Below are 27,353 nucleotides of genomic sequence, written 5' to 3' on the forward strand. Positions count from 1 at the left end.
TGAATAAATTAAAGCTATAACTTTGATTGGGCTGAGTGATTCTGAATATATTAAAAAGTTACAGCTGGAAGTGAATTTAACTTTGGAAAAGGCAAATCATATTACTAGTAAAAAGTTGATGTGGTAATATGAATATAGCAAATGACGCTTATGAGGCAAAAATGTATAGATGGAAAATGTATTAAAAAGTATGACACCAAGCAATGTAATCATGTACAGGAGAGTAGAGGGAATGCAGTCTTGGGAAACACATAAGATGCAACTGTTTACATTCTGACTCAGAATAGTATGTGGCATGTGGCAGAAGATATAACAAATGCAATAAGAGGGCTCATTTTGCTGTTGTTTATAAAACTAATATAGTAAAAGAAGTAGCCACTGAGAATAAAAGTAAAGAATGTGTTCAGAAAGTATTTTCTTGAGTTCAGTAACTGCTATACCAAACAATGAATTAGACTGGAAAGTCAAACTCCCAATACATAAGCCCAGTCATATTAAGTTTTAAAATATATGCACTTTTAATTTTTATTTTTTATACATATTTACACTGTTTACAAAACAAGGAAAGAAAAGAAACATTGAACATTTCCTTAAGAGTTAATCAAACCAACAATAGTACAATCATATTAAGTCTTCATTACAGCTTCAATGTACAGCAATGTTATATTTTGATAATAAAGGATTTTTCACATTTCTCAATTTTAGAGTATCTTTTTTCACTTTTGCAAAAAAAGTGGCCGCTTTAAATAAATCATCAAAGATTCCATATTTAAGTTCCATTTTTAGTTATAGCTTATCTTGCAATAGCAGGTAAACCCCAAATATTATATATTGATTACATTGTATAACTAATGGAACAGGTGCATTCATTAGGATTACAAATCTTGTAAGTATGCATTTGTCAGTTCATAAGGTTTTAAAGAATTCTTTTATATCATTCCAAAAATCAATATGTTTTTCACAATGAAAATATGAACCCAATCAGCTCTTAATACTTTATTACATCTCCAATAAGTTGAAGTTGTTACTTCTTTGCATTTAGTCAACTTAATAGGTGTAATACTCTATGAATATACTTTCACATAAAGATTTTCCAGTTGTACGCTTGCAGATGTTTTTCTAAAAGACTTTAATATTAAATATTTATTCTTTTCTTGTAAAAGTTCATTAATATCTAAAGAATCTATAAAATTCCAAAACGTTTTATGTAAATCATTTTTTATTATTTACTAGGATGTTATATAAGTTAGATAAACTACTTTTTGATCGGAAATTTCCCCAAGAATGATAGATATCAATTATTCATATAATTTTGGGAATGTATACTTTTTCATTTTTCTTTGGCAAACTTATATGAGTATGAAATTTATCTATGAAAGTTAAAATTTTAAATAAGCTTCTAAATTTTTTTTCAAAATGTCATCTAAAGATAGAAGACTATCTTTGGTAATATAGTCAAACCAATATATGAAAATTATTATTTTATATAGAATCATATCAGAATGCAAATAGCTGTCTATAGGTCCCACAGTTGAATACAGAAATATTAAAAATTTAAATTTTTTAAGTAGTGGAGATTTATACACACACACACACACACATATATATATATATATATATATATATATATATATATATATATATATATATATGTAGATATATATATATGTGTGTGTGTGTGTGTGTGTGTGTCTGTATGTGTACACACAAGTGTGTGTGTGTATATATATAGATATATATATATATATATATATATATATATATATATATATATATATGTGTGTGTGTGTGTGTGTATGTGTGTGTGTGTGTGTGTTTATTCTAAATAGTTTTGTAACTGAAGATTAAATAGGAAGACTCTAGCTTTAGTATGACTTTATCCTCTAGATATTTCAAAATCCAAATAAAATAATTAACTATTTTCAATTTATACGAATCTTTTAATTTAAACGAATTCAATATAATTTGTTCATGAAGTTTTTTCCAGTGACCATTATAATTTGGACCTAACCACTGAATAATTATATTAAACATAGCTGATAAAGCATAGGATTCTAAATCTGGAAAATTAATTCCTCCATATTTCCATACTCTTAACTGATTCTTTACTGCTGTTCTTGATTTATTGGCAACCATAAGAATGATATCAATAATTTTTCCAATTTTTTATAATTTATCCTTAGGCAAGAGAGATGTTGAATGCAACTCATATATTACTTTAGGTAAAATTATGATTTTAAGTAGCATTAGCCTTTTTTCAAAAGTAAAAAAAAATACTTATTCTGTTGTTCTGCAAGAGGATTAACTTCATTAATAACTTTGGATAACTTCATGCTTAGAATTTGACTAATGTCTGAGTAAATTCAGATTCCTAAGTAATTAATCTTTTGCTTTCCCCAGTTATAATTATATTTGTCTTTTAAATGATTATTTACTTGTTGGTCTGAAAAAAATTAAAATTTTCTGTCATTATATTTCATAGATGAAACATATTTAAATAAATTAATTTCTTTATTTAATTAATCAAAAGATATATTAATATCACCTAATGCTAACAAGTTGCTGCCAGATAGACCTGTACTTTAGACTGAAAATCCTAACTTCAAATCCTTGTATTCTCTTAATATTTCTGCTACAATTTGCAAATGATTCAATTACCAAAGCAAATAATAAATGTTGCAATGGACATCCTTGCCCAGTTCCTTTATTCAACTTAATTGATTTTGATATAAAACTTCCAATTTTAATAAATGCACAAGAAGTTGCATACATGTTTTAATTAACTCAACAAATTTATTTGGATATCTAATAATTAATGTTTTAAACAAAAATTCCAATCAACTGAATCAAAGTTTTTTTAAATGTCTATTTTCTTCTTCTTTTTAGCTACACCCAATATTGTGATTATCCTTTTTATATTATCATATGCTAATCTATATATAATAAACCCTGTTTGATCTTTATTTATAATGTGTCTATTGTTTTTCTTAATCTTATTAAAAAGATTGAGGCAAATACCTTATAATCAACATTTAATAATTACATTTGTGTATAGTATGAGACCAATTATTTCTCTTTTCCTTGTCTAAGTATTGGTGATATCAATGTATAGTTGCAAGAATCAGGAATTATTTTGTATTATGAATTAAATTAAACTTTTCATTTAATAAAGTAATTACACAATGGGTAATGGAAAATGCATCCATTTATATACAATCTAAATTGGATCCTCTGGTTAAAGCAATACCTACTATACTGAAAGATTCCTATGGATTATTGCATGATTTAAAACTGGACTCCATTAGTAGTAATATACACAGGAACACTCTACTAGTTACACTAGATATTAAGAACCTATTTACAAGTATCCCGAATGACTATGGCTTGGAAGCTATTAGGGAGTTCCTACATAGTAATGGAACACTTGACAATGCCAGTCAGATGCTAATTTGCAGCCTCCTAGATGTAGTATTAAACAATAATGTTTTTCTGTTTCAGGACCACACATATGCACAGACATGGGGAGTAGCCATGGGCACCCCCTGTGCCAATGCATATGCAAATTTAGTCATGCATCAATGGGAGAATAGGTTCATTCTCAATAATGATAGATTTAAAAATATTATTTTATACAGACGTTTTGTAGACGACATTCTTTTATTTTGGAATAATGATTTGGATTCCCTACATGAGTTTGTCGCTTACATGGAATCTACTACTTCTTTCTTAAAATTTACTTTTGAGCAGTCATGTACTAGCATTAGTTTTTTGGACATCACTATAAATAAAGATGATATGAATAACATCACTACAACCATATATAGAAAGCCTTGCTGGAGGAATGCTATCCTCCATTTTGATAGCATGCATCCTCGATATATATTTCGTAATGTGGTTAAGGGACAGATAATTAGAACAGCTCGCTTATGTGATAAAGAAGATGATCTACATAACCAGATTGAATATCAAAGGACTTGTTTTTTCAACAGAGGCTATCCATCTGGTTTAGTTAATGATTTAATATCATCAATACTAGAGACTCCTACAAACAATAAAAGAAGTGGTTGCTTAAAAAATACAAACTATAAAGATGCATGCCTAGCATTTAACATCAAGTATACTAATGACATACACCATGTTACCAATGTTATTAAGAATAATTGGAAAATTCTTTTACTTGATCCCATTATAGCACAGATAGTGGGTAATAAACCCACGTTTAGATTTAGTAACAGTTTGAACCTTAAAAGACTATTATGCAATGATAAAATGGAGGTCTCCAAGGTGGATATTAGAGCATTTTATAAGAAGGGAACCTACTCTTGCACTAAATGTAACATGTGCAGGTTTATATCTAAAAATCAGTCATTTGTAGTACCAGGTCTGGCTTTAACATTTACACTGACCTTTTATGCGACATGTGACTCAAAAAATGTGATTTACCTAGCCACTTGTGAGTTATGTGATGCCTACTACATAGGGATAACATCAAGGAGGCTGAGGGACCATATGTATAACCATGTCTATGATATAAGGAAGGAGAATCTTAATAATGCTTTGGCTAAACATTGCCATCAGTTTCCTAAGCACCACTTTAAGTTTAGGGTTATCCAAATGGTGTATAACAACATGAGAGAAGGAAATAACACTGGGTCCCTCAAACTTCATGAATTGAAATGGATTTTTAATCTTAGGTCACATATTGAACCAGGTCTGAACCAAGCACTTAGCATTAGACCAGCTTTATTAGGGGGTAGATAAATATAGTTTATTTATAATTTTCATAATTTGTATATAATTATTGATAAAAGACAGTATTATATTTACCATCTTTTGCAATGATGCATTACACTGTAATTATTATTAATTTTCATATATCCCATTCATACCTAGTTCATAATTGATTGTTTTATTATTTTTATCATTATTATTTTTCATAAGATACTTCTCTATAATATCCAATAGAATGGTATGTGTTGTACCATCAGAGAAGAAGGCAACATCATGATTCTATTTTGTTTTGTGTTGCCACATATTAAATTAGTTTTAGTTATTTTCATGGAATCTATGCTAATTTTATTACAGTGTTGATAATAATTCATTTTCCATAGATAATATAGGTAGTTAGCTTACTTTTGTACCTATTTAGTGACATTATATTTATACGTGAAATGTAATAAAGTATTCATTAAAAGTCTAGTATATATTCTGAGCTGTCTTTTTAAACTATTTAATTAGTTTGTTTATTTAATGATTTAATTGTTTAATTGTCAGTATTTTAGTATAAAATGGATGTTTTTTTACCTGATTATTGTAACCTGATGAAGCGCGCCATAGAGGTGCGTGAAAGCGCTTGTTTCTATTAAATCTTTTATATGCAGTGTCGTGGTGGTTCCTTACAGTTTTCTCTACATAATTATTGTATTGGGAACAATTTATATATTTCTGCATTTATGCTATCCATAGCTGGGGCTTTTCCTATTTTGCTTAATTTGATAACATCTTTAAGTTTAGTTATAGTAAGATGTATGGCACCCCACCACTAGACCAGTAGTCAAGGAGCCTCAAGCCTCACCAGTAGCACCAGCAGGAGATGTACATTGGGAGGATGGCAAGCACACACCCAGTATATCCAGATGCAGCTCTCTGCATCAAGTGCAATTTCCATAAGGGCACACAGAGACCACAGTCAGTCCAGGACTGGTTTCTCCCTCTTTCTCCAGATCCCCAATAAGACTCCCCACTGGCACAGCTATAGAGATGAGATCTCAGCTGAGTGGACAAGCCAAGACCTCCAGCACCCTCTCTGTCCAACCAGTGCATCATACCCCTGCCCAACTAGCTGACACACATGCTCTTTGAGGTTTGATTTACACACACACACACACACACACACACACACACACACACACACCTGGGAAAGGCTGGCACAAGTTTATTAGCTATGCCCCCTTTTGCCCAGACTATGAGGTAGTTTTCACTGCCATCAGCCACTCTTTATCAACTACTTTAAGGCACTTAACAAAGGGTATCCAATCTTATTGTGTAATGCTACTATTAATAGAAATGGTAATTTGACCAAGAACAAGGCTGTTAAAAGTGGCCTACACAGTGCCACCAAATAAATATGCAAGTACTCTCAGAGTTTAAACATCTCTAGACAGATCAGCCACAATGAAAACATTAAATATATTTAATAATAAATAGTAAAAGAACAAGGAAATACTCAGTATATAATAATAGTAACATCAGAGTTCAAAATCATAGGAAATATTTAAAACAACATTGCAGGGCAGTCTCATATAAATAAAGTAAAACATCTAAGCTAAGCTTTGCTATAGTCCTGACTTTATCTAAGAGAATTACTATACTCTAACAACTTCCTTTCTGTAGAGCAAGGGAGATGTGTGGTGAATGGATCTTTGTGTTGCCAGGTCCAAGACAGAATACAGACTGCACTTTCTCACTAAGAGACCTGTTAAGTTAATATCTCAAATATTACTGCTGGGATAGCTTGCAGAATGACATCATTTCTTGTCATCTGACTCTATCACAGGTAAACCCCCCCCACTGCTGAAAGCTAGCAGTATTTTGCATCCACCTGTAAAAATACATATACCTCAGATCTTTTGGCAAATGGTGGAAGTCATAAAACAGTAAAACACTTCCAGGACAATACAGTAAACCTCTAGTTTTAGACATTGTGTCTCCTTGCTGCCATAAAATAATTTAATTTTAGCTATTTTTTCTAAAATTAACCTCTTGTATTTTTCCATTGTTAAAATATTTATTTAAACACTTACAATATTGCAGGTACATTTATGTTCTTTTCCAGTAGGGTACACTATGGTTATATATTTAAGCTGACTACTTTACAAAATATCTCTTCAGCACACATGATTGTATAAACCATTTTATATGACATACAGTTCTAATATATTTATAACACAAACAGCCTATATCAATCATTTTGATATTCACAAATGACATATAATTATTTACAACATTCCAGATAGCTGGGCTGGTAATATCCCCTTTCGTAGCAAGATGTTTATTTATCTTTTTAATACGATCATTTAATTTACTATAAATGTTTTCTCTAAGTAATTATTACTTGCTATATATTCAGTTATGATACAATTCTTTTTATTTATTTTTCATAATTACCTTTAAAGCGTGATAGTATTTCTTCTGTGCCTGATGTATAATGTTTTATTGAGTTTAAAATATAAATTGTGCTTTTTTACTCATTAGTATACTTCTGTTTGATAAATAATGAAGTTTTAGGAGACATTGAATAACTAAGTAAGTTAACATTTTCTAAAGCAACTTCAGTTTTAAGACTAAGTATTGGTTCATATCTTTAGGATTGATCCTTGATTATTTCTGAATTATTAAATTTTAGATTTTGTTGATTTAATCTAGCATAGTGTAATTTTTGTCTATTACAAAAATGTCTTTATCCTATCTTTTATTTTCTGCATACCCATTATTTTTCTAATATACATTTTAATGTACCTCATAAGATAATATTATTAACCATTCCATTATAATTTAGTTGAAAACACATTTCAATTTGTTCTAAAAACAAGAGTTTTAAAATATTTTAACTTTTTCTTATAGCCGCTGGTATTTCATATATTAATTGAAAATATCAATGATCTAAGTTTATATTCATACATAAAGAATTGTGTTCAGTTAATGGGCAAGGAAGAATTCTAAAGGTTTAAATTTTACTTACTATATATATTGAAGTATATATTTTTTTTCAATACATGTTTGTGGAGCATGAGCATATGAATGTTGTTGTGTCTTTTGGCTTTTTCCCGGTTAGGGGTCACCACAGTGGAACTCCAGTCTGCTAATGATTGGCAGTAGATTTTTATGTGCCGAGTTGCCAGCCCTGATGCACAACCTTCAACAAAGGTACGCCCATTCACGCATGTCTCCACACAGAAGATGCTCTAGCTGAGAATCGAACAGGTCAGCATTTTACTGTGAGGCGACAACGCTACCACAGCACCACCACCGCAGTACAGCATGAGCATATGAATAATGGGTAAATAAAGAGAGAGTTTTTTTCTCTACAATCTATTACATTTTTAAAAATTTTTATTATTAATCCATTTAAGACTTTAGCACTAGGAGATAATTTAATATTTTAATAGTACTTGCATATTTTTTTATTTTGAATGCAATTAAAAGCTCCTGCAATAATAAGACTATCTTTCCATAAGCCTTGCAAAATTTCCAAATTGTTTTTCATAGCTTCTAAACCTTGACCCAGGATCTAATAAAAATTTGCTAAACTGCACATTTTTTTCATTATAAAGAATAATGACTATTGAACACATTCCTGTGTGAATCATTAAATTTGTTAATTATTTTTGGCATCAGCAAACCATTTCTCCATAAGGTAGCAGTGTCTCTTCTCTCTCTCTCTCTCTTTTTTGTTGAATGAGGATGAAACAAATACTTCATAATTTGAATTACTTAATCTTATGGTATCTTCTAACAAATGTGTTTCTTGAAGGAATATAATATCACCTTTACTGACCTTAAAATATTTCATTATTTATTTTCTTATTGCTACTCTTTAGTCCATTTACGCTAATAGAAATTACTCTTAAACAAACAATGTTGTTCTATTGTTTTATTACTAGAATTCTACTTATACATTGAAGCTATATTTCATATTTGAATACCATTGTTGCTAATAATGTTACACTACTGTGTATGTCTATATCATGAATTATAAATATTTAAAAGTCTCTTCTTTCCATTTTAATAGAATAAATTGAAATAAAATCTAAGACTACTCAAACAATTGAATAGTAATTAACTGTAACTTATTTACAGCCCTACCAACTAACATATTAGACACATTACCTAAACAAAGACCACAATCCATTTCTGATCTCATTTCAAAATTTACTTCTGTAACTTATGCCTGAAATTCAATTACTCAAATTAATTATAATTATGGAGACTATCTGAAATTAATTTTAGTAATGAAAGAAAACAATAAGAACTAAATATATCAGTATTGATGAAAAGCTAAGTGTTTCAATTAATATTAAATGTTATATACTTCTATATGCCTACTTGAAACAAGTAAAACATTAAATTATAAAATAGGAATAGCATGTTTACAGTGATACTGTAGTTAGGTAAGAATGGACTTTCTTACTCTGAAAAAGCAAAACAAACATCTCCAAACTCTGATTCTTTTCTTCCCTGTAACTGTTTAAACCTATATACATTTTGATGTTCATAACCTATCATTTAGTACACGACCTTGCGCACCATATTTTACCTCATCAATTGATTTACTTCTCCTTGTATAAACAAGGCAAAACTAGTAATGAAAAGAAAAATAACAATAGATAGATGTATTTCTCCGGTTATAAATGCTACTGACAGAAGTCAAATGTGCTGCCCATGTTATGTGTATATTAACATTCGAAGGATATATTAAATATGCTCTGTGTACTGTTGACAATAGATAAATGTACTGTCCATATTATTTATACTACTGACATTAGATAGTTTGGCATCCACTGTTACATGTATGTTATCTATCAATCTATTCATCTGTTAAAAATGACCACTTAAACAATTGTCAATATATTATTAGGTGACTTAAATGCAGTACTTTTAAAGTTCATCATTTGTTTCAGTATTTAGCTTATGCAAGGCAAACAGATTTCAGCCCAGTCAATACAATAATTTGATGGGGGGATCCAATATTATAAATCAGCATCACTATATGTATACATAAACAGTCACACACATGTCAGGATGTATGCAAGTGTACAAAATTACAAATGCAGTGTATGTGTATTTATCTGTATTTGAGCACATATAAAAGTAAAAAAAAAGCTTCTCTTGGTTTGTAGGTTATATTTCATATCAAATATATGATCACAGCACTGACTACCATTGTGTCCTATGTTCATGCTCAAATACTACTTAATACGGATATGTATTTATCTCAAATGTCTTTGTAACAATGTTTTATATGACTGCATGAACAAAAGCTATTTTCTTCAACTGCTATTATTATGAACACAACCTGAAAATGTATATCTCTATCTTACCCTACATAGCAAACAAGTAAAATAATATATAATTACCTATTCCTATTTGTATTGCTTTTATAGAAAATGCCAGTAGAAAAGCTAAATTCTTGAAAGGTATTGCAAAAGAATTTTTATCTGTACCTAATGAATTAATGAAATTAACCATGCCATTGGTTTCAGTAGGACATTTCCTATCCCTCATCTCCATATCACAGTCTCATAGTTAGATACTTTTCAATATTCTTGAACTTTTGGCATTTTGTAATTAAATGAGTGATCTATAACGAACAGGAAGTAAATTTAGACAAAATACATTTAAGTACCAAACATTAGATCAGTTTGGCATCAGTTTTACAAAATACAATGACTTGGAAAGTACATAGAATTTTTCTGAATACCTAGGTATAACAACTGCATTGTTGAAAATATTGTGTCATGATGAGTACAATATTCAATGGGATGGGTGTATAAGATACAAAAAAAACAGATTACATTATTTAAGTTGCAAGTTTACTTGGAGTTGGGTTCTCAGCAAATCATTTCATTGATGAGTTGCAGGGTTTATTTTATTATTTCACAGTTATTCTTGGTGCTTTTATATTGCTAGGTTATTTGTGTGTATGTATTCATGAGTGTATGTGTGCATTTACTTCCACATACACATCACCATAAGGAAAGTACTTATTTTCAGATTCAAATCTTTTTTTATTAAAGTTTAAAATATATAATAATTTTAAACATAAAACAAATTTTTAGAACAAATTGTCTCGGTCCTTCGAGTAAGGGAGTAAAAGGGTGTGGGGAGGGTATAGTGGTAGAAAGGAAGGTAAGGATTGCAGTTAGTTAGGATAGTGGGTTTGTGGTGGTGAAAGGGTTAAGGAGAGAGGGAGATGTAAAAGGAAGTGAGGTAGGAGTAGGTGGGACTTCTGACTACTAATGGTTTGGGATTAGAGGAAGTAGGCACATTTGGCATAAGTTGGTGGCCCTCCCACCCTCCTCTTTTATATATGAATGGTGGAGGTGGGCAATTTGAGGCAGAGAAGAGGGACAGGATTGTCCTATTCTGTTCCCCCTCTAAAGGTGTATTGATTTATGGTTTTGGTGTGGTGTGAGGTGAGTAGGTACGCTGCCTCTTTATGTGGGTGAGTAGGTACGCTGCCCCGGTGGAGAAGGTATCAAGGTGAGTTGGTACGCTGCCTTGAGGTAAAGTTCATCCAGGGTGAGTGGTGATGCTGCCCGGAGATGATTGTTGTTGAAGAAGTTAATTAATGTTGGTTTTTGTGTACATAGTTCATTGTATAATACATTTTAATAAAGGTCATCAAATGTCTTTTTGTGTGTAGTGTAGTTATTTAAGGGGGGACGGAACAATGAAACCTATTTGATCTTCATTTATCAGTAAAGATAAAAACTGTTTAATTCTATTAGCATATAATATATTGCCATAAACATTTATAATCAATATTTAATAAAGAAATTGGTCTATAGGAGGAACATTCTTTATCATCTTTATCTAATTTTAGTATAGGTAAAATTAATGTATATTTCCAATATGGGGGAACATTTTCTAATTTATTAACTAATATATATACTTTTAAAAATAGTACTAAAGCCTCTTTAGGCAGGAGCTTGTATAACTATGGAATAATGCCATTGTTTCCAGGAGTCTTATTTAATTTTATTTTATATATTTGAAATGTAAGTTCTGACATTGAAATAGGTTTATCTATTAATCTTATCTGATCTGTTAGGATAATGTTAATACCCTGTGGATCCACATAAATCATACTCCTCTGGATGGTGCAGTGGTGCAGTGGTAGCATTGTTAACTCACAGCAAGAGGTTCTCTGGTTCGATTCTCGGATGGGGTTCCTTCTGTGTGGAGTCTGCATGTCCTCCGTGCATTCATGTTGGCTTCCTCTCTGTGCTCTGGTTTCCTCCCATGTTACAAAGACATGCGTCTGGAGCATTTCTCCCCAGACCCCCGCTGAAAATTGGCTTTGTTCCAAGTCGGACTTATCCGGTAAACAAATGTTTAATAAATAAATAATCTTTTAATAATTTATTTTTGATATATCTTTTAATAAATACTTGTATTATGACTTGCGACTCTACCACTGGGTTAAACAGATTAATTGAACAAAAATGAATTCTAAAAGTCTCTAAAATTTCTTTTAAATCTGTAAACTTCTTTTTAATTCCTGGACTATAAACTTATTTAATTTGATTCTATTTAATAATCTTTTTTCTATTTTCCAGCCTATAAGGAAAGTACTTCTGACTAAAATAATTTGTATAAAATGCAAACAGAGTTTGATTATCCCCTTCTTAATGTATTTATATCATTCTGAAGACAGCCAGTTCAGTCTGAAGAGTTTCTGATTATGGAGGAATTCTATATCTTTTAAAATCTCTGAAATCCACATGGGAATATTAAGTAACTTTATACCACTTACTGCTATATTGTTATTATATACCTCTGTCCTTAGTTCATTATAATTGGGAAATGTCCCCACTGTTTGGAAAATGTAGGCAGGTATATTTTTCTGCTAGGATAATGTCAATATCCTATGGATCCACCTAAGTCATACTCCTCTGTCTTAATTTATAACTATTATTGCTTCTTTGTCACATTTCATATTTAAATTTTTTATAACTTATTAGAAAAATCCCATTGGTCCAATATAACATATCCCAACTGCCATATCTGGCCATATTGTGTGTGTGTGTGTGTGTGTGTGTGTGTGTGTGTGTGTGTGTGTGTGTGTGTGTCTGTGTGTGTCTGTGTGTGTGTTCAGAAAATGGATGCTGCACACTTCCATTATTGTAATGCATTCATCCTCTGTGTATCTCTCAACTAGGAGACAAATAACTTACTCATAGCTCATGCATGCAAAACATCCACAAGGAAATGCAAATTATATGCATGTAAAAGAAAGGTCAGACAGCCCCAAATGCAATGGAAGACAGCATATGAAGACAAAGCAGAACTTCTTAGGCGGTCAGAATTTCTCTGAACTTATATTACTTTCCTTTATCTTGCCTTTGACATAACGTCCTATACTGAGGAAAACACGTTTCCTACTCATGCATTCTTGTCTGTATTTAGAACAAACACTGCTACAATTAGTTTTATCTAGCTGTACTAAGGGGCCCGACTTATTAGAGATGTAAAACCTTTTTATATTCATGTATTTCTTCCTCTCCTTTTCTTCCTCTTTAGGATGATGTCATTGCTTCAAGAAAGAAGCTTACTCTTTCACTAAATCTGCACATGACAAAAGCTGGAACATATTACAAGTGAAGAGAATGAAGAGAAGGACATTGTAATGTAAGTAGTAATTGGAATTCAATTCAGTCACTGTTAAAGTCACAAGCACATTTTCTAATGATTCCATTACCATATACATGGAATCAATGAAAACACGTGAGATGCCTGTCCCTATTAATCTCTAAGATGCTGTACTAAACAACCACAGTGAGCATCATGCAGTGCAAGCAACCCTAACTCCAAAGCTAACCAAAGATACAACCCATTTTCTCAAACCAAGCAACCCTATACCATTTCTAAGTATCATAAAAGACAGAAGATTACTAGCCAACATATTTTGGGGGGTGGTGGACACAAATAACAAAGAAATCATTTAAAAGATGAAGACTAAGAGCCAGAACAAGAATAAGGAAGGGGGTGGGGGATATAAATAATAAAGGAACCATAATTCCCACTAACTATTTTCAGTTTACAATTAAACCTATATAACAATTCAAATTATATATTATTATTCATTGTTATATCCCAGTGGTTAGATGGGCATTTGAAAGACATGCGTAAATGGGCGTGCCTTCATTGAAGGTTGGATGTCAAGCTGGCACCTCGGCATTCGTGAAAATCTACTGCCAATCATTAGCAGACCAGAGTTCCGCTGTGGCAACCCCTAACCGGGAAAAGCCGAAATACAACAACATATACTGTTGTTTTGTTCTTATTTTAAAAATGGCGATTTTTTTCATAAGTATCAAAACTAATAATCTTATTATCAAATTCTGTGTATATCTTATTAACTGTCTGCTAGCTTCTAAATATAAATTTTCAATGATTAATTTAGCACACGCGCGCGCGCACACACACACACACACACACACACATATATATTAAACTACTAATAAGGAAGAAGCTAAAACTTACACATTTTATTTTCTTATTTAAGTAAGTTAAAGAATGTTACTTTCTCTAGAAGATGAAACTCATAAATGGGAATGCAAATATATCTGAGAAACCTTAAAGCATTATATTCAGTACATAAACAAAACTGTAATGTAGTCTTAAGTCACTTTGTCTTTGTTTTCATTTTCCAGGAATTTACTTCAGTTTACCTATTCAGGGATGCTACACTCCATTCCATCTCTGCAGTACCAGAAATGATGTTATTTCTCTTCACAAAGCCTGAGGATTCTCCTAAAGTACTAAAGATTTTTGGACATTCAGGTAGGTGCACTTTAATTTCTGTTGGAAATACAAGATTACATGTAATGCCTTTCTTCTTTAAGATTATAATAAGTGGTAAACAAACTTTCCTTTTACTCATGACCTTTGTTGAGTAGGCATTGTCAAACTGAATAATGTTTTCTCCAATTCTAATAGGAGGAGTGGGCAAAGCTGCTTTTAATATTTGATGTTTATCCATTCATGACAAACTTCACTATTATGGAACAAGGAAGAACTTTATCTCTTTGTGACTATGATACTAAGGATCAATGAACTCTCGCTATCACAAAAGATAGTACCTCAGGTAAGTTTGAAGATATGTATAGCCATGTAGTTAAAAAAGTAATCATGTCATCACCTTTGTATTTCTCAGTTATTCCATAAATTGTTTCTTCTAGATCGATTTTCCATGTCATGCACTTTTTCAAAACGCCAGCTATTTTGTTTTAAAAGAAAGTCTGTGTTTCATGTTCAGCTATTCTTCCTTTGTGATCGTTCAAGGCTTCTTCTACACTTGTTAAATGTTCACTCTGCCTCTTTGCAAGGCTACGCAGCTTGTCACTGCTGTTATTTTCTTCTTTAGAAGTGTTTATTTTTAAATCCGGTTTATCGATTTTACTTAGAAGATATTGCATATCATAGCAATAACCCACGCCTGGGTAAATCCCGCATTACCCACACCCAGAAGTGGGTTATTGCTATTATACGATGACATGATTTAAGAAAATAAATAATTACTTTTCTTAAATAATGGCATTGTATAATGCCTCTTTGCTGCCCTTCCGCAGCTGTCTGGTATCCGCGGCAGTTCTGATGTACTGCGCATGCCTACGCAGTACATCAGAGCTGTGGCCAAAAGCAACGGAGAAAGCAAGATCTCCATTGCTTTTTTACTGTTTCGCTATGTTAAATGGGTTTAACATAGCGAGACAGCTTTAAAATAAGCAACGGAGATGTCCGTTGCTTATTTTAAAGCTGTCTCGCTATGTTAAACCCATTTAACATAGCAAGACAGGTTTAAAAAAAAAGCAACGGAGAAAACAAGATCTCCGTTGCTTTTACTGTGTCGCTATGTTAAAGGAGTTTAACATAGCGAGACAGCTTTAAAAAAAGCAACGGAGATCTCCGTTGCTTTTTTTAAACCTGTGTCGCTATGTTAAACTCTTTTAACATAGCGAGACAGTGTTTTAAAAGAGACTTATACTAATGGAAAAAGTCCGGGCGACCGGACCTTTTTCCATTAGTATAAGTCGATTTACAATGTGCATGCTGGCCAATCAGCGTGCTCGTTTTGGAATATTAATGGGGGGTCATGGTATAATAGACATTATAGAGACTGCATCCTGATTGCTGTTCTTTGGATGAACATTTTACAGTTTTTTTGGCAGATACTTCTGAAATGAAAAATAAAATTCTGACTGGAAAAATATATTTGAAGAAAGCAAGTATAAGTAGTATCTCCTTATTTTTTCGAAATTTGATTAATGTTCTTAATTCTTCAAAATAGTTGTTCATTTTAAGTTAGAAGTCAGAATATATGATTTAATTTGCAGAGCTTCTTTTAGTTGCTGCTTTCACTCTGCCATCTTGGCCACACCCCTTAAAATAGATACAGCTTTAAAACAGATACAGGAGCTGATCTTACTATATCACACGCTACTTATACAAGAAACTTGCTCCTACTTAAGAGGGAACCTGCAAGCTATCCTAAAAACTGCAGACCAATAACTTGCCTTCTGACGATGTGTAAACTATACACTGGAATTGATGCCAACAGATTTTACAGTCATTTAGAAGAAAACTCAATCGTAGTAATAGAGCAAAAGGGTAATAAAAGAAAGTCATGTGGAACAAAGGATCATTTGTTGTTAAATAAAGTCATAATGAACTGCAAAAAGGGGTAGAATTTAAGTATGGCATGGATAGACTACAAAAAAGAATTTGACAGTATCCCACATTCATGGATAAAAGAGTGCTTAAAAATGTACAAGATACACCCTGCACTGATTACATTACAGTGACCAAGAAACAGTGGCAAACCACTTTGCAATTGAGTTGTCTTGCTCTTAACCCATTAAGTTGTCTACTTAACAGATTAGGTCATGGCTACAATTTGGCTCCCAGAAAACAACAAAGTGTAAGGACTTCTCATTTTCTTTTCGTAGATTACTTAAAACTGCATAGTTCATCAGATGAGGAACTGAAAGCACAACTGCAAGTGGTCAAAACTTTTTCAAAATATATATCAGAATGTCATTTGGTCTTGATAACTGTGCAAAAGCAACTTTTAACGCAGGAAAGCTGCAAAACCAAGAAAACAGCAGTTTGGGACAAGAATGTGATGCAAAAGAACTTGAGCAAGAGGGAGTATATAAATATTTGGGAATTGATGAAGGGTCAGCAATAAAACATGAACAAATGTGAATACAACTTAGTAAAAAATATTTTAGAAGACTAAAATTAATATTGAAAACAGCATTGACATCTAGGAGCAAAGTCCAAACTATAAATCAATTTGCTCTTCCTGTTATAACTTACAGTTTTGGAGTGATTGACTTGCCCCAAAAGTTGTTTGAAAGATTAGATAGGAAAACAGGAAGGATACTTCATGCTCATTAAATAATTTAAAAAATCACTATATATCCAAGACTATATATTCCTCGTTCTGAAGGAGGTATAGGCCTCCTCAAATTTGATTGCATGCATAGAGCTGCACTCGTGAGAGTGCATACATACCTACTGACCTCAGAAGATCCAAATATAGTGAAAGATTTGAAACATGAAGAGAATAAATCTAAGATGACTTCTCTGATTAGTTTAGCAGAAGCATATCGGCGTTAAGCGTGAATGGGAATCAAACCAGAAGTAGATAAAAAATCAGGCGGCAACTGAATGTGCCAAAAAACAAAAGAAAGAATATACGGTGAACAATCAGATGAGAAGGCAAGAAATGAGGAAAATCCATAAATAAAGTTGAAAGTACAGAAAATTATTGGAACAACCTCATTTTGATCAGGACTGAATGCATGAATGGTTAAGGAGAGGTGAATTTAAACCAAAAGACAAAAGGTTAATATTGGTAGCCCAAGACAGTGGACTACATACACATTCATTTACAAAGTCCACTGAACATGTGGGTGAAACAGACAAATGTAGGTTTTGTAAAACTGAATTGGAAACAGTCGCACATCGTATTGCTGGTTGTGATATACTAATGACAGAAGGACTGTATACTGAGAGGCATAATAATGTGGCAAGACTATTACACTGGGAATTGTGCAAACATTATAATATTGAAGTAGCTGAAAAACATTGGAAACATGAGCCACAAAGCATTATAGAAAATGATGAAGTTATATATCGCATGGGATCACCCATTACCAACAGTTCAAATAATAGATGCTAGAAAAACAGATATAGCAGTCCATGAGAAGAAGACAAAAGTAGCATTGATCATTGAAATCGCTACAGCCAGTGACTACAGTGTCTTACGTACAGAGAGACACAAAGTTATAAAATACCAGAATTTGCAGGCAGAAACAAGGGCAATGTGGAAAAAGGATACCCAAACAGTTCCAGTAGTAGTAGGAACAATGGGTCTTATAAAAAAGAATTTACATTCGTACTTAAACATGTTACTGATAAGTGTAACTCCATATAAATTACAAAAGGAGTCATTACTGGGTACATTGTGGGTGCTGCGAAGAGCACTTCTGGCTAACATCAAAGATTGAAACAATATTAATTTCATGAACTTTAATCATACCTTGACTTAGGAATGGGGTCCATTCCCATCATGGTATTAGAAGCCCAAAAGACTTGGAGAAACTAAAAAAGAAACTTGAAGCATATGCAGTTGCATGAATCAGATACAGAAATACATAGCCCTACAGACACATGCATGTGCATAACAAGATTCCTGCAATAATTAAGTGGAAGGTGGGAAGCATGAACCCTGAGTTTATGTGCCTGCAGGTTCATACATAATCTGTTCAGTAGAACTGTAGCATGTGAGTTGTGACTGATTGCCAGAATGAACAAAATGAATATAGATGTATGTAGTGAAGTGTCTCTGCTTAAATATGAGCCTTTAAAGATACATTTAAAGCCCGACACTGTCCCTTATGCCTTGAACATACCCAGAAGGGTGTCATTTCTAGTACTGTTTAAAACAGACACACAACTCAAATGAATGCAAGCACATCGTGTGACTGAAAGTTTAACCGAACTTACCGAATGGTGTGTAACTATGGTTCCTATTATCAAAAAACATATATGTTAAATGATGCAGTCATGAGAGAGAGGTTCATGCTTCCTATCCTTGAGAATATTGCACCTAAGTTTGTTGGTAACACGTATTCTCCATATTAGATGGTTCAAGCTGGGTTTGGCAGATACCATTGGAGAAACACAGCTAAAATCTAATACTCCAATTGGAAGGATTTATTTCAAAAGACTGATATCTGATATAACTTCAGAAAAATAAATATGCAGTATACAAATATACAATCTGTTGAAAGGGCTGGAAACTTTTTTTCTTTTGAAGATATGCTCATTTCCTGCCTATCCCTGATAATGAGACAGACGACTTGAAATTGGAGGCAGTCCTCCAAAGCATTAAAAACTCAAGTTTAAAGCTGAAGAGAGACAAACAGAGTTCTAGTAAGTCTGAAATCTTTTATTTCACTTATATCGTAAGTGCAAATGGAATCAGACCACATTTAATAAAGGTCAAAGCCATAACAGAGCTAAAAACTCCAGTCTTTCTAGCCATCTACATCAGTCTCTAGGTATGATAAATTTCTTGGGCACATTTGAACCAGTTTTGTTTATAAGTCTATGTCCACTGACAGATTCACTAAAAATTGTAAGTCCAGGCTTTTCAGCCAATGTAAACAAATGCTGATGGCTGCTTCTGCGTTTGCCTACTACGATGTCATGAAACCTGCACTGGTGGCTGCTGTTAACAGTAGTTATGGCCAAGGTGGGGCTTTACTCTTAATGGGTTAATAAGTTGTAAGATCTATTGCCCATCCCTCCAGAATGTTAACTGATGCTGAACAGAGATATTCATAAAGGGCAAAATGGTATCTTACAAATGTGTGCCTGTCTAAGATGTTCTCTAGTGAATTTCTACCTCCAGATTGACCACAGACCACTGATTCCACTGATGAATTCCTATTATTTGAATAAAACACCACCAAGATGTCAGCTTTTGCTTAGGAAATCGACACATTTTAATGCCTGAGCAATCCATGCGCCTTGAAAGCAATTAGTTGTAATTGTCATGTTGTCCAGAAATCCTGTCCTTACTCATCCCCTTACTTACTGCCGGTCACTTATCCTACTTCTTCTTCTCTTTAGAGACCACCTTAATATAAGACATTGTGCAAAATGGTTTAACCTTGACCCAAGGGAGTTTTGTGCATTAAGAAATCTTTGCCAGGATAGCAGTTGCACATCATGAAGGCTGACATGGGCATGGGAATTGTCCTTATGGAACAAGGAAAGTATGCCAATAAAATTGAAGCTGCTTTGGTGGATAATGAATTCTCCAAACAGGTGAATATTACATTTCTAGATAAACAGTTTGCTGGCACAGATGTTTACTATGGAGACTAGAACAAAACCATCGTTTGTCACTTGATGAATATTTATTTATGTATGTGCCAAAACAGAGTCTCGGCAAATTATTCGGCATCCCAAAAATACATAAGGATGCTCAAAATCCACCTTTCAGAGATATTATTTCAAATAGAAGAACTAAAACTGAAACTATTGCTGAATTTGTGGATTCTGTGCTTAATCCCATAGTGCAGTCATCTCCGTTTTATTTAAGGGATTCATGGGCCTTTCTTAAAAAAACTGTTTCTAGCTGATATTCGAGCTTCAGACTTTATGTTGGTCACTTTAGATATAGTCTCTTTGTACACTAACATTCCTCAACAAGAGGGTCTAAATAATATTCAGCTGTTCCTTGCCAAATATGCAGGGTTTGCTCAAACCAAAGTGGCCACAATATGTGACTTGATTTTGGCAGTGTTGTGCAATAATTTCTTTAATTTCAATGGGAAAATTTACCTGCAGGTGAAGGGAGTGGCTCTGGGCTATACGATGGCCCCTTGGTAAGCTAACTTGGTGTTAAGCACGTGGGAAATGGAAACTCATACATTTGCTGGGGTTCCAAAATACCATTTTATACCATCGTTATATTGACAATATGTTTTTATTGTGGGGGGGGCTCTATATTACCTTGTTGAATGATGAAAAGAGTGAACGCTCTTTCATCGAACTGACAAGGTCGAAACCACTAAAGAGTGAAAACACAGACCATCGATTTTTTTCCCAGGGAAAATAATCGGTGGGCCATCTTCTGGACTTTGACATTTCTTCCACTATGATGCGATCTCAGAGTTGGTATATTTAAGTAGGGGGGGGGGGTGAGCAAAGTCCCCACTTCATTTTGTGTTTAAACTTTCTTTCTTTTTTTTTTTTTTTTTTTTTTTTTTGGCAGAGTATCGATTTTTTTCCCTGGGAAAAAAACACTGTTCCATGTCTTCGCATTATAGTAATTTCTACCTTATCGGATCGATGAAAGAACATTCACTCATTTTATTGTTCGATAAAGTAATATAGATCCATTGCGGGTTGGTACAAAGCAAAATTTGGACCTATTTTTACAGTCTCTATCAGACAGTATTGTTTCTTTTGCAGTTTGTTATTTCAGATTGTGGATCGTCTGTTTCTTTTTTGGATACTATTATTTCTTATGATTGTGTGACTGGTGTTTTGCACTCTAATGTTTTAAAAGATACTTATAGGAAACATTTTTTGGACTACATGAGCCAACACCCACTTTTTATGAGGAAGAAGGTGGCGCATGGGCAATTCATTAGACTTTCTTGTATTGTTAGTGATGATGACACTTAAGTGAATGAGTCCACCTTTTTACAACAGCTGGTCATGCATAGAAACTACCCTAAAGCTTTGGTCAAAACTATTTCCTCAGAAGTGGCTGCTGCTGACTACACTAAATTCAAACCTATTCTAAGGTTTGGGTTTCAACGTAAGTTAAAGAATTCTTTGAAAATTGACCATTCCCTGAGCTTCCTATTACCGATAAGCAGGGATATGCATGCCATTAGGTCTACTATTAATAAAAACTGGGACATTATTACTAGCCATCGAGAAGTTGGTTCCACCCTAGGAGAAAGTCTGTGTTTTGCTTATAAAAGAACTTTACAGAGGTTTTTGAGAAAATTGATCTGCCACTGTTGATTCATAATTTTAACAGAGCAGATAAACCTTCAGGGATGTTTCCATGTGGTGGGTGTTTTGTTTGTAAGTACATTCGCACAGGAAACAGTATTCAAGCATTGCAATTACATAGTTCGCTTTAACAGATATTATGATTGCGATAGTGTCAACATTGTTTATGCAGGCATCTGTGATAACTGCATTTTTTTTTTTAAACTGGTAAAACCTGCAGGAAATTGTCAGTCCACATCAAAGAACACATTGCAGCTATATGGCATAATGATTACAGCAATGCCATGGGGAAACACAGCTCTTTATGCACTGGGTTTACTTGCTTTATATTTATTGTACTGGAATCATTAGATGTGTTTTATGGTGACAGTGACTCCCTACTGGAAGTCAGAAAGCTTAAGTGGCAGCTTCTCTTAAATGCCGAAGTTGCCCCAGGTATCAATGAAAATTACAATATCAAGTGTGCCTTACAATGGTACAGGTGACACCACTCCTCCTAGTCCCTTTTGTTAGTTTCTCCGAGGCTACTGTCTTATTGTTTGTTGAGTTACTACAGGTGATAGGTAGATCTGGGTATTTATGACTGTGTTCATGTAACAAATTGCACTCTGGTTGTATTTTCTTACATTTCTGATGAAGTCCTACTACCATTAAAGAATGAGACTGATAAAAACACTGGTTTAGCCTCTGACGTTTTCTTTCCACCTACCCTTCGACTTTTTTGGTTTCATATTTATATGTATAAAATACATACATACTTTTTTCATATATATATATATATATATATATATATATATATATATATATACACACCTATATGTGTATATGAATCGAATCTCAGGGTCATTTGTTCAAACATTTGGTTTATTGAATGTTTTGTTGGATGTCTTCCTTCTTATAATAGGTAAGTGTGTTTTATATTTATCTTAGGGGTGTGTGTGTGTGTGTGTGTGTGTGTGTGTGTGTGTGTGTGTGTGTGTGTGTGTGTGTGTGTGTGTGTGTGTGTGTGTGTCTGTGTGTCTGTGTGTGTGTGTGTCTGTGTGTGTGTCTGTGTGTGCGCCATGGTAGTGTTATGGAAAGTTTATTTTATGGTAAGATGTAGGATTAAGGTTAGGAACATGGTTGGTGTTAGCATAATATAAGCTCCCCCTGCCCACCTTAATGTTATAGAGGAGTTTTAATATAAAGATCGTACAAGGAAATTGCTTTTGTGTGTGATCTGTACTATGTTTGATGGTTTAAATCTTCAATAGTATGATTCTTCTCTGAATTATCACAGACGTTTTTCTGTTCGATATTGTGATATTTCAATAAATAACACTAAAACCACACACACACAACACACACAAGCACACACGCACACACACAAGGTGAGTGAGTGTGCGTGAGTGTTTTACTAACTTGTACGAATCGGTTAGGGTAGGGAGGTGGATGTATGATTGTGTGTGTTGGCTGTGTGTGATTGTTTTTTTCTTTACTATTTGTGCGATCTCAGAAAAAAACAATCACACACAGCCAACACACACAAACATACATCCACGCATACACATACTCACACACACACACACACACACACACGCACACACACACACACATCCACACACAAAGCTATCTAATCTATATCACTATATATATATATATATATATATATATATATATATATATATATATATATATATTTCACTTCATATTACCCAAATGCTGAAATATCAATTTCAGCATTTTACAGTATAAAGCGAAACCATCACAACAACAACACTTCACAATCACTAAACCAAAACATTGAACATACACAATACAGCACAGAGTTCTAGTAAGTCTGAAATCTTTTATTTCACTTATATCGTAAGTGCAAATGGAATCAGACCACATTTAATAAAGGTCAAAGCCATAACAGAGCTAAAAACTCCAGTCTTTCTAGCCATCTACATCAGTCTCTAGGTATGATAAATTTCTTGTGCACATTTGAACCAGTTTTGTTTATAAGTCTATGTCCACTGACAGATTCACTAAAAATTGTAAGTCCAGGCTTTTCAGCCAGTGTAAACAAATGCTGATGGCTGCTTCTGCGTTTGCCTACTACAATGTCATGAAACCCGCACTGGTGGCTGCTGTTAACAGTAGTTATGGCCAAGGTGGGGCTTTACTCTTGATGGGTTGATAAGTTGTAAGATCTATTGCCCATCCCTCCAGAATGTTAACTGATGCTGAACAGAGATATTCATAAAGGGAAAAATGGTATCTTACAAATGTGTGCCTGTCTAAGATGTTCTCTAGTGAATTTCTACCTCCAGACTGACCACAGACCACTGATTCCACTGATGAATTCCTATTATTTGAATAAAACACCACCAAGATGTCAGCTTTTGCTTAGGAAATTGAGACATTTTAATGCCTGAGCATTCCATGTGCCTTGAAAGCAATTAATTGTAATTGTCATGTTGTCCAGAAATCCTGTCCTTACTCATCCCCTTACTTACTGCCGGTCACTTATCCTACTTCTTCTTAGACCACCTTAATATAAGACATTGTGCGAAATGCTTTAACCTTGACCCAAGGGAGTTTTGTGCATTAAGAAATCTTTGCCAGTATAAGCAGTTGCATCATGAAGGCTGACATGGACATGGGAATTGTCCTTATGGAACAAGGAAAGTATGTCACTAAAATTGAAGCTGCTTTGGTGGATAATGAATTCTCCAAGCAGGTGGATATTACATTTCTAGATAAACAGTTTGCTGGCACAGATGTTTACTACGGAGACTAGAACAAAACCATTGTTTGTCACTTGATGAATATTTATTTATGTCTGTGCCAAACCCGAGTCTCGGCAAATTATCCGGCATCCCAAAAATACATAAGGATGCTCAAAATCCACCTTTCAGAGATATTATTTCAAATAGAAGAACTAAAACTGAAACTATAGCTGAATTTGTGGATTCTGTGCTTAATCCCATAGTGCAGTCATCTCCATTTTATTTAAGGGATTCATGGGCCTTTCTTAAGGAACTGTTTCTAGCAGATATTCGAGCTTCAGACTTTATGTTGGTCACTTTAGATATAGTCTCTTTGTACACTAACATTCCTCAACAAGAGGGTCTAAATAATATTCAGCTGTTCCTTGCCAAATATGCAGGGTTTGCTCAAACCAAAGTGGCCACCATATGTGACTTGATTTTGGCAGTGTTGTGCAATAATTTCTTTAATTTCAATAGGAAAATTTACCAGCAGGTGAAGGGAGTGGCTATGGGCTATAAGATGGCCCCTTGGTAAGCTAACTTGGTGCTAAGCACATGGGAAATGGAAACTCTCATACATTTGCCGGGGTTCCAGAATACCATTTTATACCATCGTTATATTGACAATATGTTTTTATTGGGGGGGGGGGGGCTCTATATTACCTTGTTGAATGATGAAAAGAGTGAACGCTCTTTCATCGAACTGACAAGGTCGAAACCACTAAAGAGTGAAAACACAGACCATCGATTTTTTTCCCAGGGAAAATAATTGGTGGGCCGTCTTCTGGACTTTGCCATTTCCTCCACTATGATGCGATCTCAGAGTTGGTATATTTAAGTAGGGGAGGTGTGTGGTGGGCAAAGTTCCCACTTCATTTTGTGTTTAAACAATGGCTGATGGCTGCTTCTGCGTTTGCCTACTACAATGTCATGAAACCCGCACTGGTGGCTGCTGTTAACAGTAGTTATGGCCAAGGTGGGGCTTTACTCTTGATGGGTTGATAAGTTGTAAGATCTATTGCCCATCCCTCCAGAATGTTAACTGATGCTGAACAGAGATATTCATAAAGGGAAAAATGGTATCTTACAAATGTGTGCCTGTCTAAGATGTTCTCTAGTGAATTTCTACCTCCAGACTGACCACAGACCACTGATTCCACTGATGAATTCCTATTATTTGAATAAAACACCACCAAGATGTCAGCTTTTGCTTAGGAAATTGAGACATTTTAATGCCTGAGCATTCCATGTGCCTTGAAAGCAATTAATTGTAATTGTCATGTTGTCCAGAAATCCTGTCCTTACTCATCCCCTTACTTACTGCCGGTCACTTATCCTACTTCTTCTTAGACCACCTTAATATAAGACATTGTGCGAAATGCTTTAACCTTGACCCAAGGGAGTTTTGTGCATTAAGAAATCTTTGCCAGTATAAGCAGTTACGCATCATGAAGGCTGACATGGACATGGGAATTGTCCTTATGGAACAAGGAAAGTATGTCACTAAAATTGAAGCTGCTTTGGTGGATAATGAATTCTCCAAGCAGGTGGATATTACATTTCTAGATAAACAGTTTGCTGGCACAGATGTTTACTACGGAGACTAGAACAAAACCATTGTTTGTCACTTGATGAATATTTATTTATGTCTGTGCCAAACCCGAGTCTCGGCAAATTATCCGGCATCCCAAAAATACATAAGGATGCTCAAAATCCACCTTTCAGAGATATTATTTCAAATAGAAGAACTAAAACTGAAACTATAGCTGAATTTGTGGATTCTGTGCTTAATCCCATAGTGCAGTCATCTCCATTTTATTTAAGGGATTCATGGGCCTTTCTTAAGGAACTGTTTCTAGCAGATATTAGAGCTTCAGACTTTATGTTGGTCACTTTAGATATAGTCTCTTTGTACACTAACATTCCTCAACAAGAGGGTCTAAATAATATTCAGCTGTTCCTTGCCAAATATGCAGGGTTTGCTCAAACCAAAGTGGCCACCATATGTGACTTGATTTTGGCAGTGTTGTGCAATAATTTCTTTAATTTCAATAGGAAAATTTACCAGCAGGTGAAGGGAGTGGCTATGGTCTATAAGATGGCCTTGGTAAGCTAACTTGGTGCTAAGCACATGGGAAATGGAAACTCTCATACATTTGCCGGGGTTCCAGAATACCATTTTATACCATCGTTATATTGACAATATGTTTTTATTGGGGGGGGGGGGCTCTATATTACCTTGTTGAATGATGAAAAGAGTGAACGCTCTTTCATCGAACTGACAAGGTCGAAACCACTAAAGAGTGAAAACACAGACCATCGATTTTTTTCCCAGGGAAAATAATTGGTGGGCCGTCTTCTGGACTTTGCCATTTCCTCCACTATGATGCAATCTCAGAGTTGGTATATTTAAGTAGGGGAGGTGTGTGGTGGGCAAAGTTCCCACTTCATTTTGTGTTTAAACTTTTTTTTTTTTTTTTTGCGGAGTAGCGATTTTTTTTCCCTGGGAAAAAAACACTGTTCCATGTCTTCGCATTATAGTAATTTCTACCTTATCGGATCGATGAAAGAGCATTCACTCATTTTATTGTTCGATAAGGTAATATAGATCCATTGCGGGTTGGTACCAAGCAAAATTTGGACCTATTTGTACAGTCTCTATCAGACAGTAATTTTTTTTTTTGCAGTTTGTTATTTCAGATTGTGGATCTTCTGTTTCTTTTTTGGATACTATTATTTCTTATGATTGTGTGACTGGTGTTTTGCACTCTAATGTTTTTA

At 33.9% G+C, this 27,353-nt stretch overlaps 1 protein-coding gene across 1 annotated transcript in view; it reads left to right on the forward strand.

Annotated features, from left to right (window-relative positions):
• The window catches only part of LOC122814154 (basic salivary proline-rich protein 3-like), a 43,523-nt gene extending 17,344 nt beyond the window's left edge, over positions 1–26,179 (forward strand). Inside the window, 1 exon segment of the mRNA XM_044086767.1 lies at positions 25,923–26,179. Coding sequence (XP_043942702.1) covers positions 25,923–26,179 — 257 coding nt within the window.
• Positions 26,180–27,353: the final 1,174 nt, after the last annotated feature.

The sequence above is a fragment of the Protopterus annectens genome, chromosome 10.part0, assembly GCF_019279795.1.
Source record: "Protopterus annectens isolate FY-2018-M chromosome 10.part0, PAN1.0, whole genome shotgun sequence".
Classification (NCBI taxonomy): Eukaryota; Metazoa; Chordata; order Ceratodontiformes; family Protopteridae; genus Protopterus; species Protopterus annectens.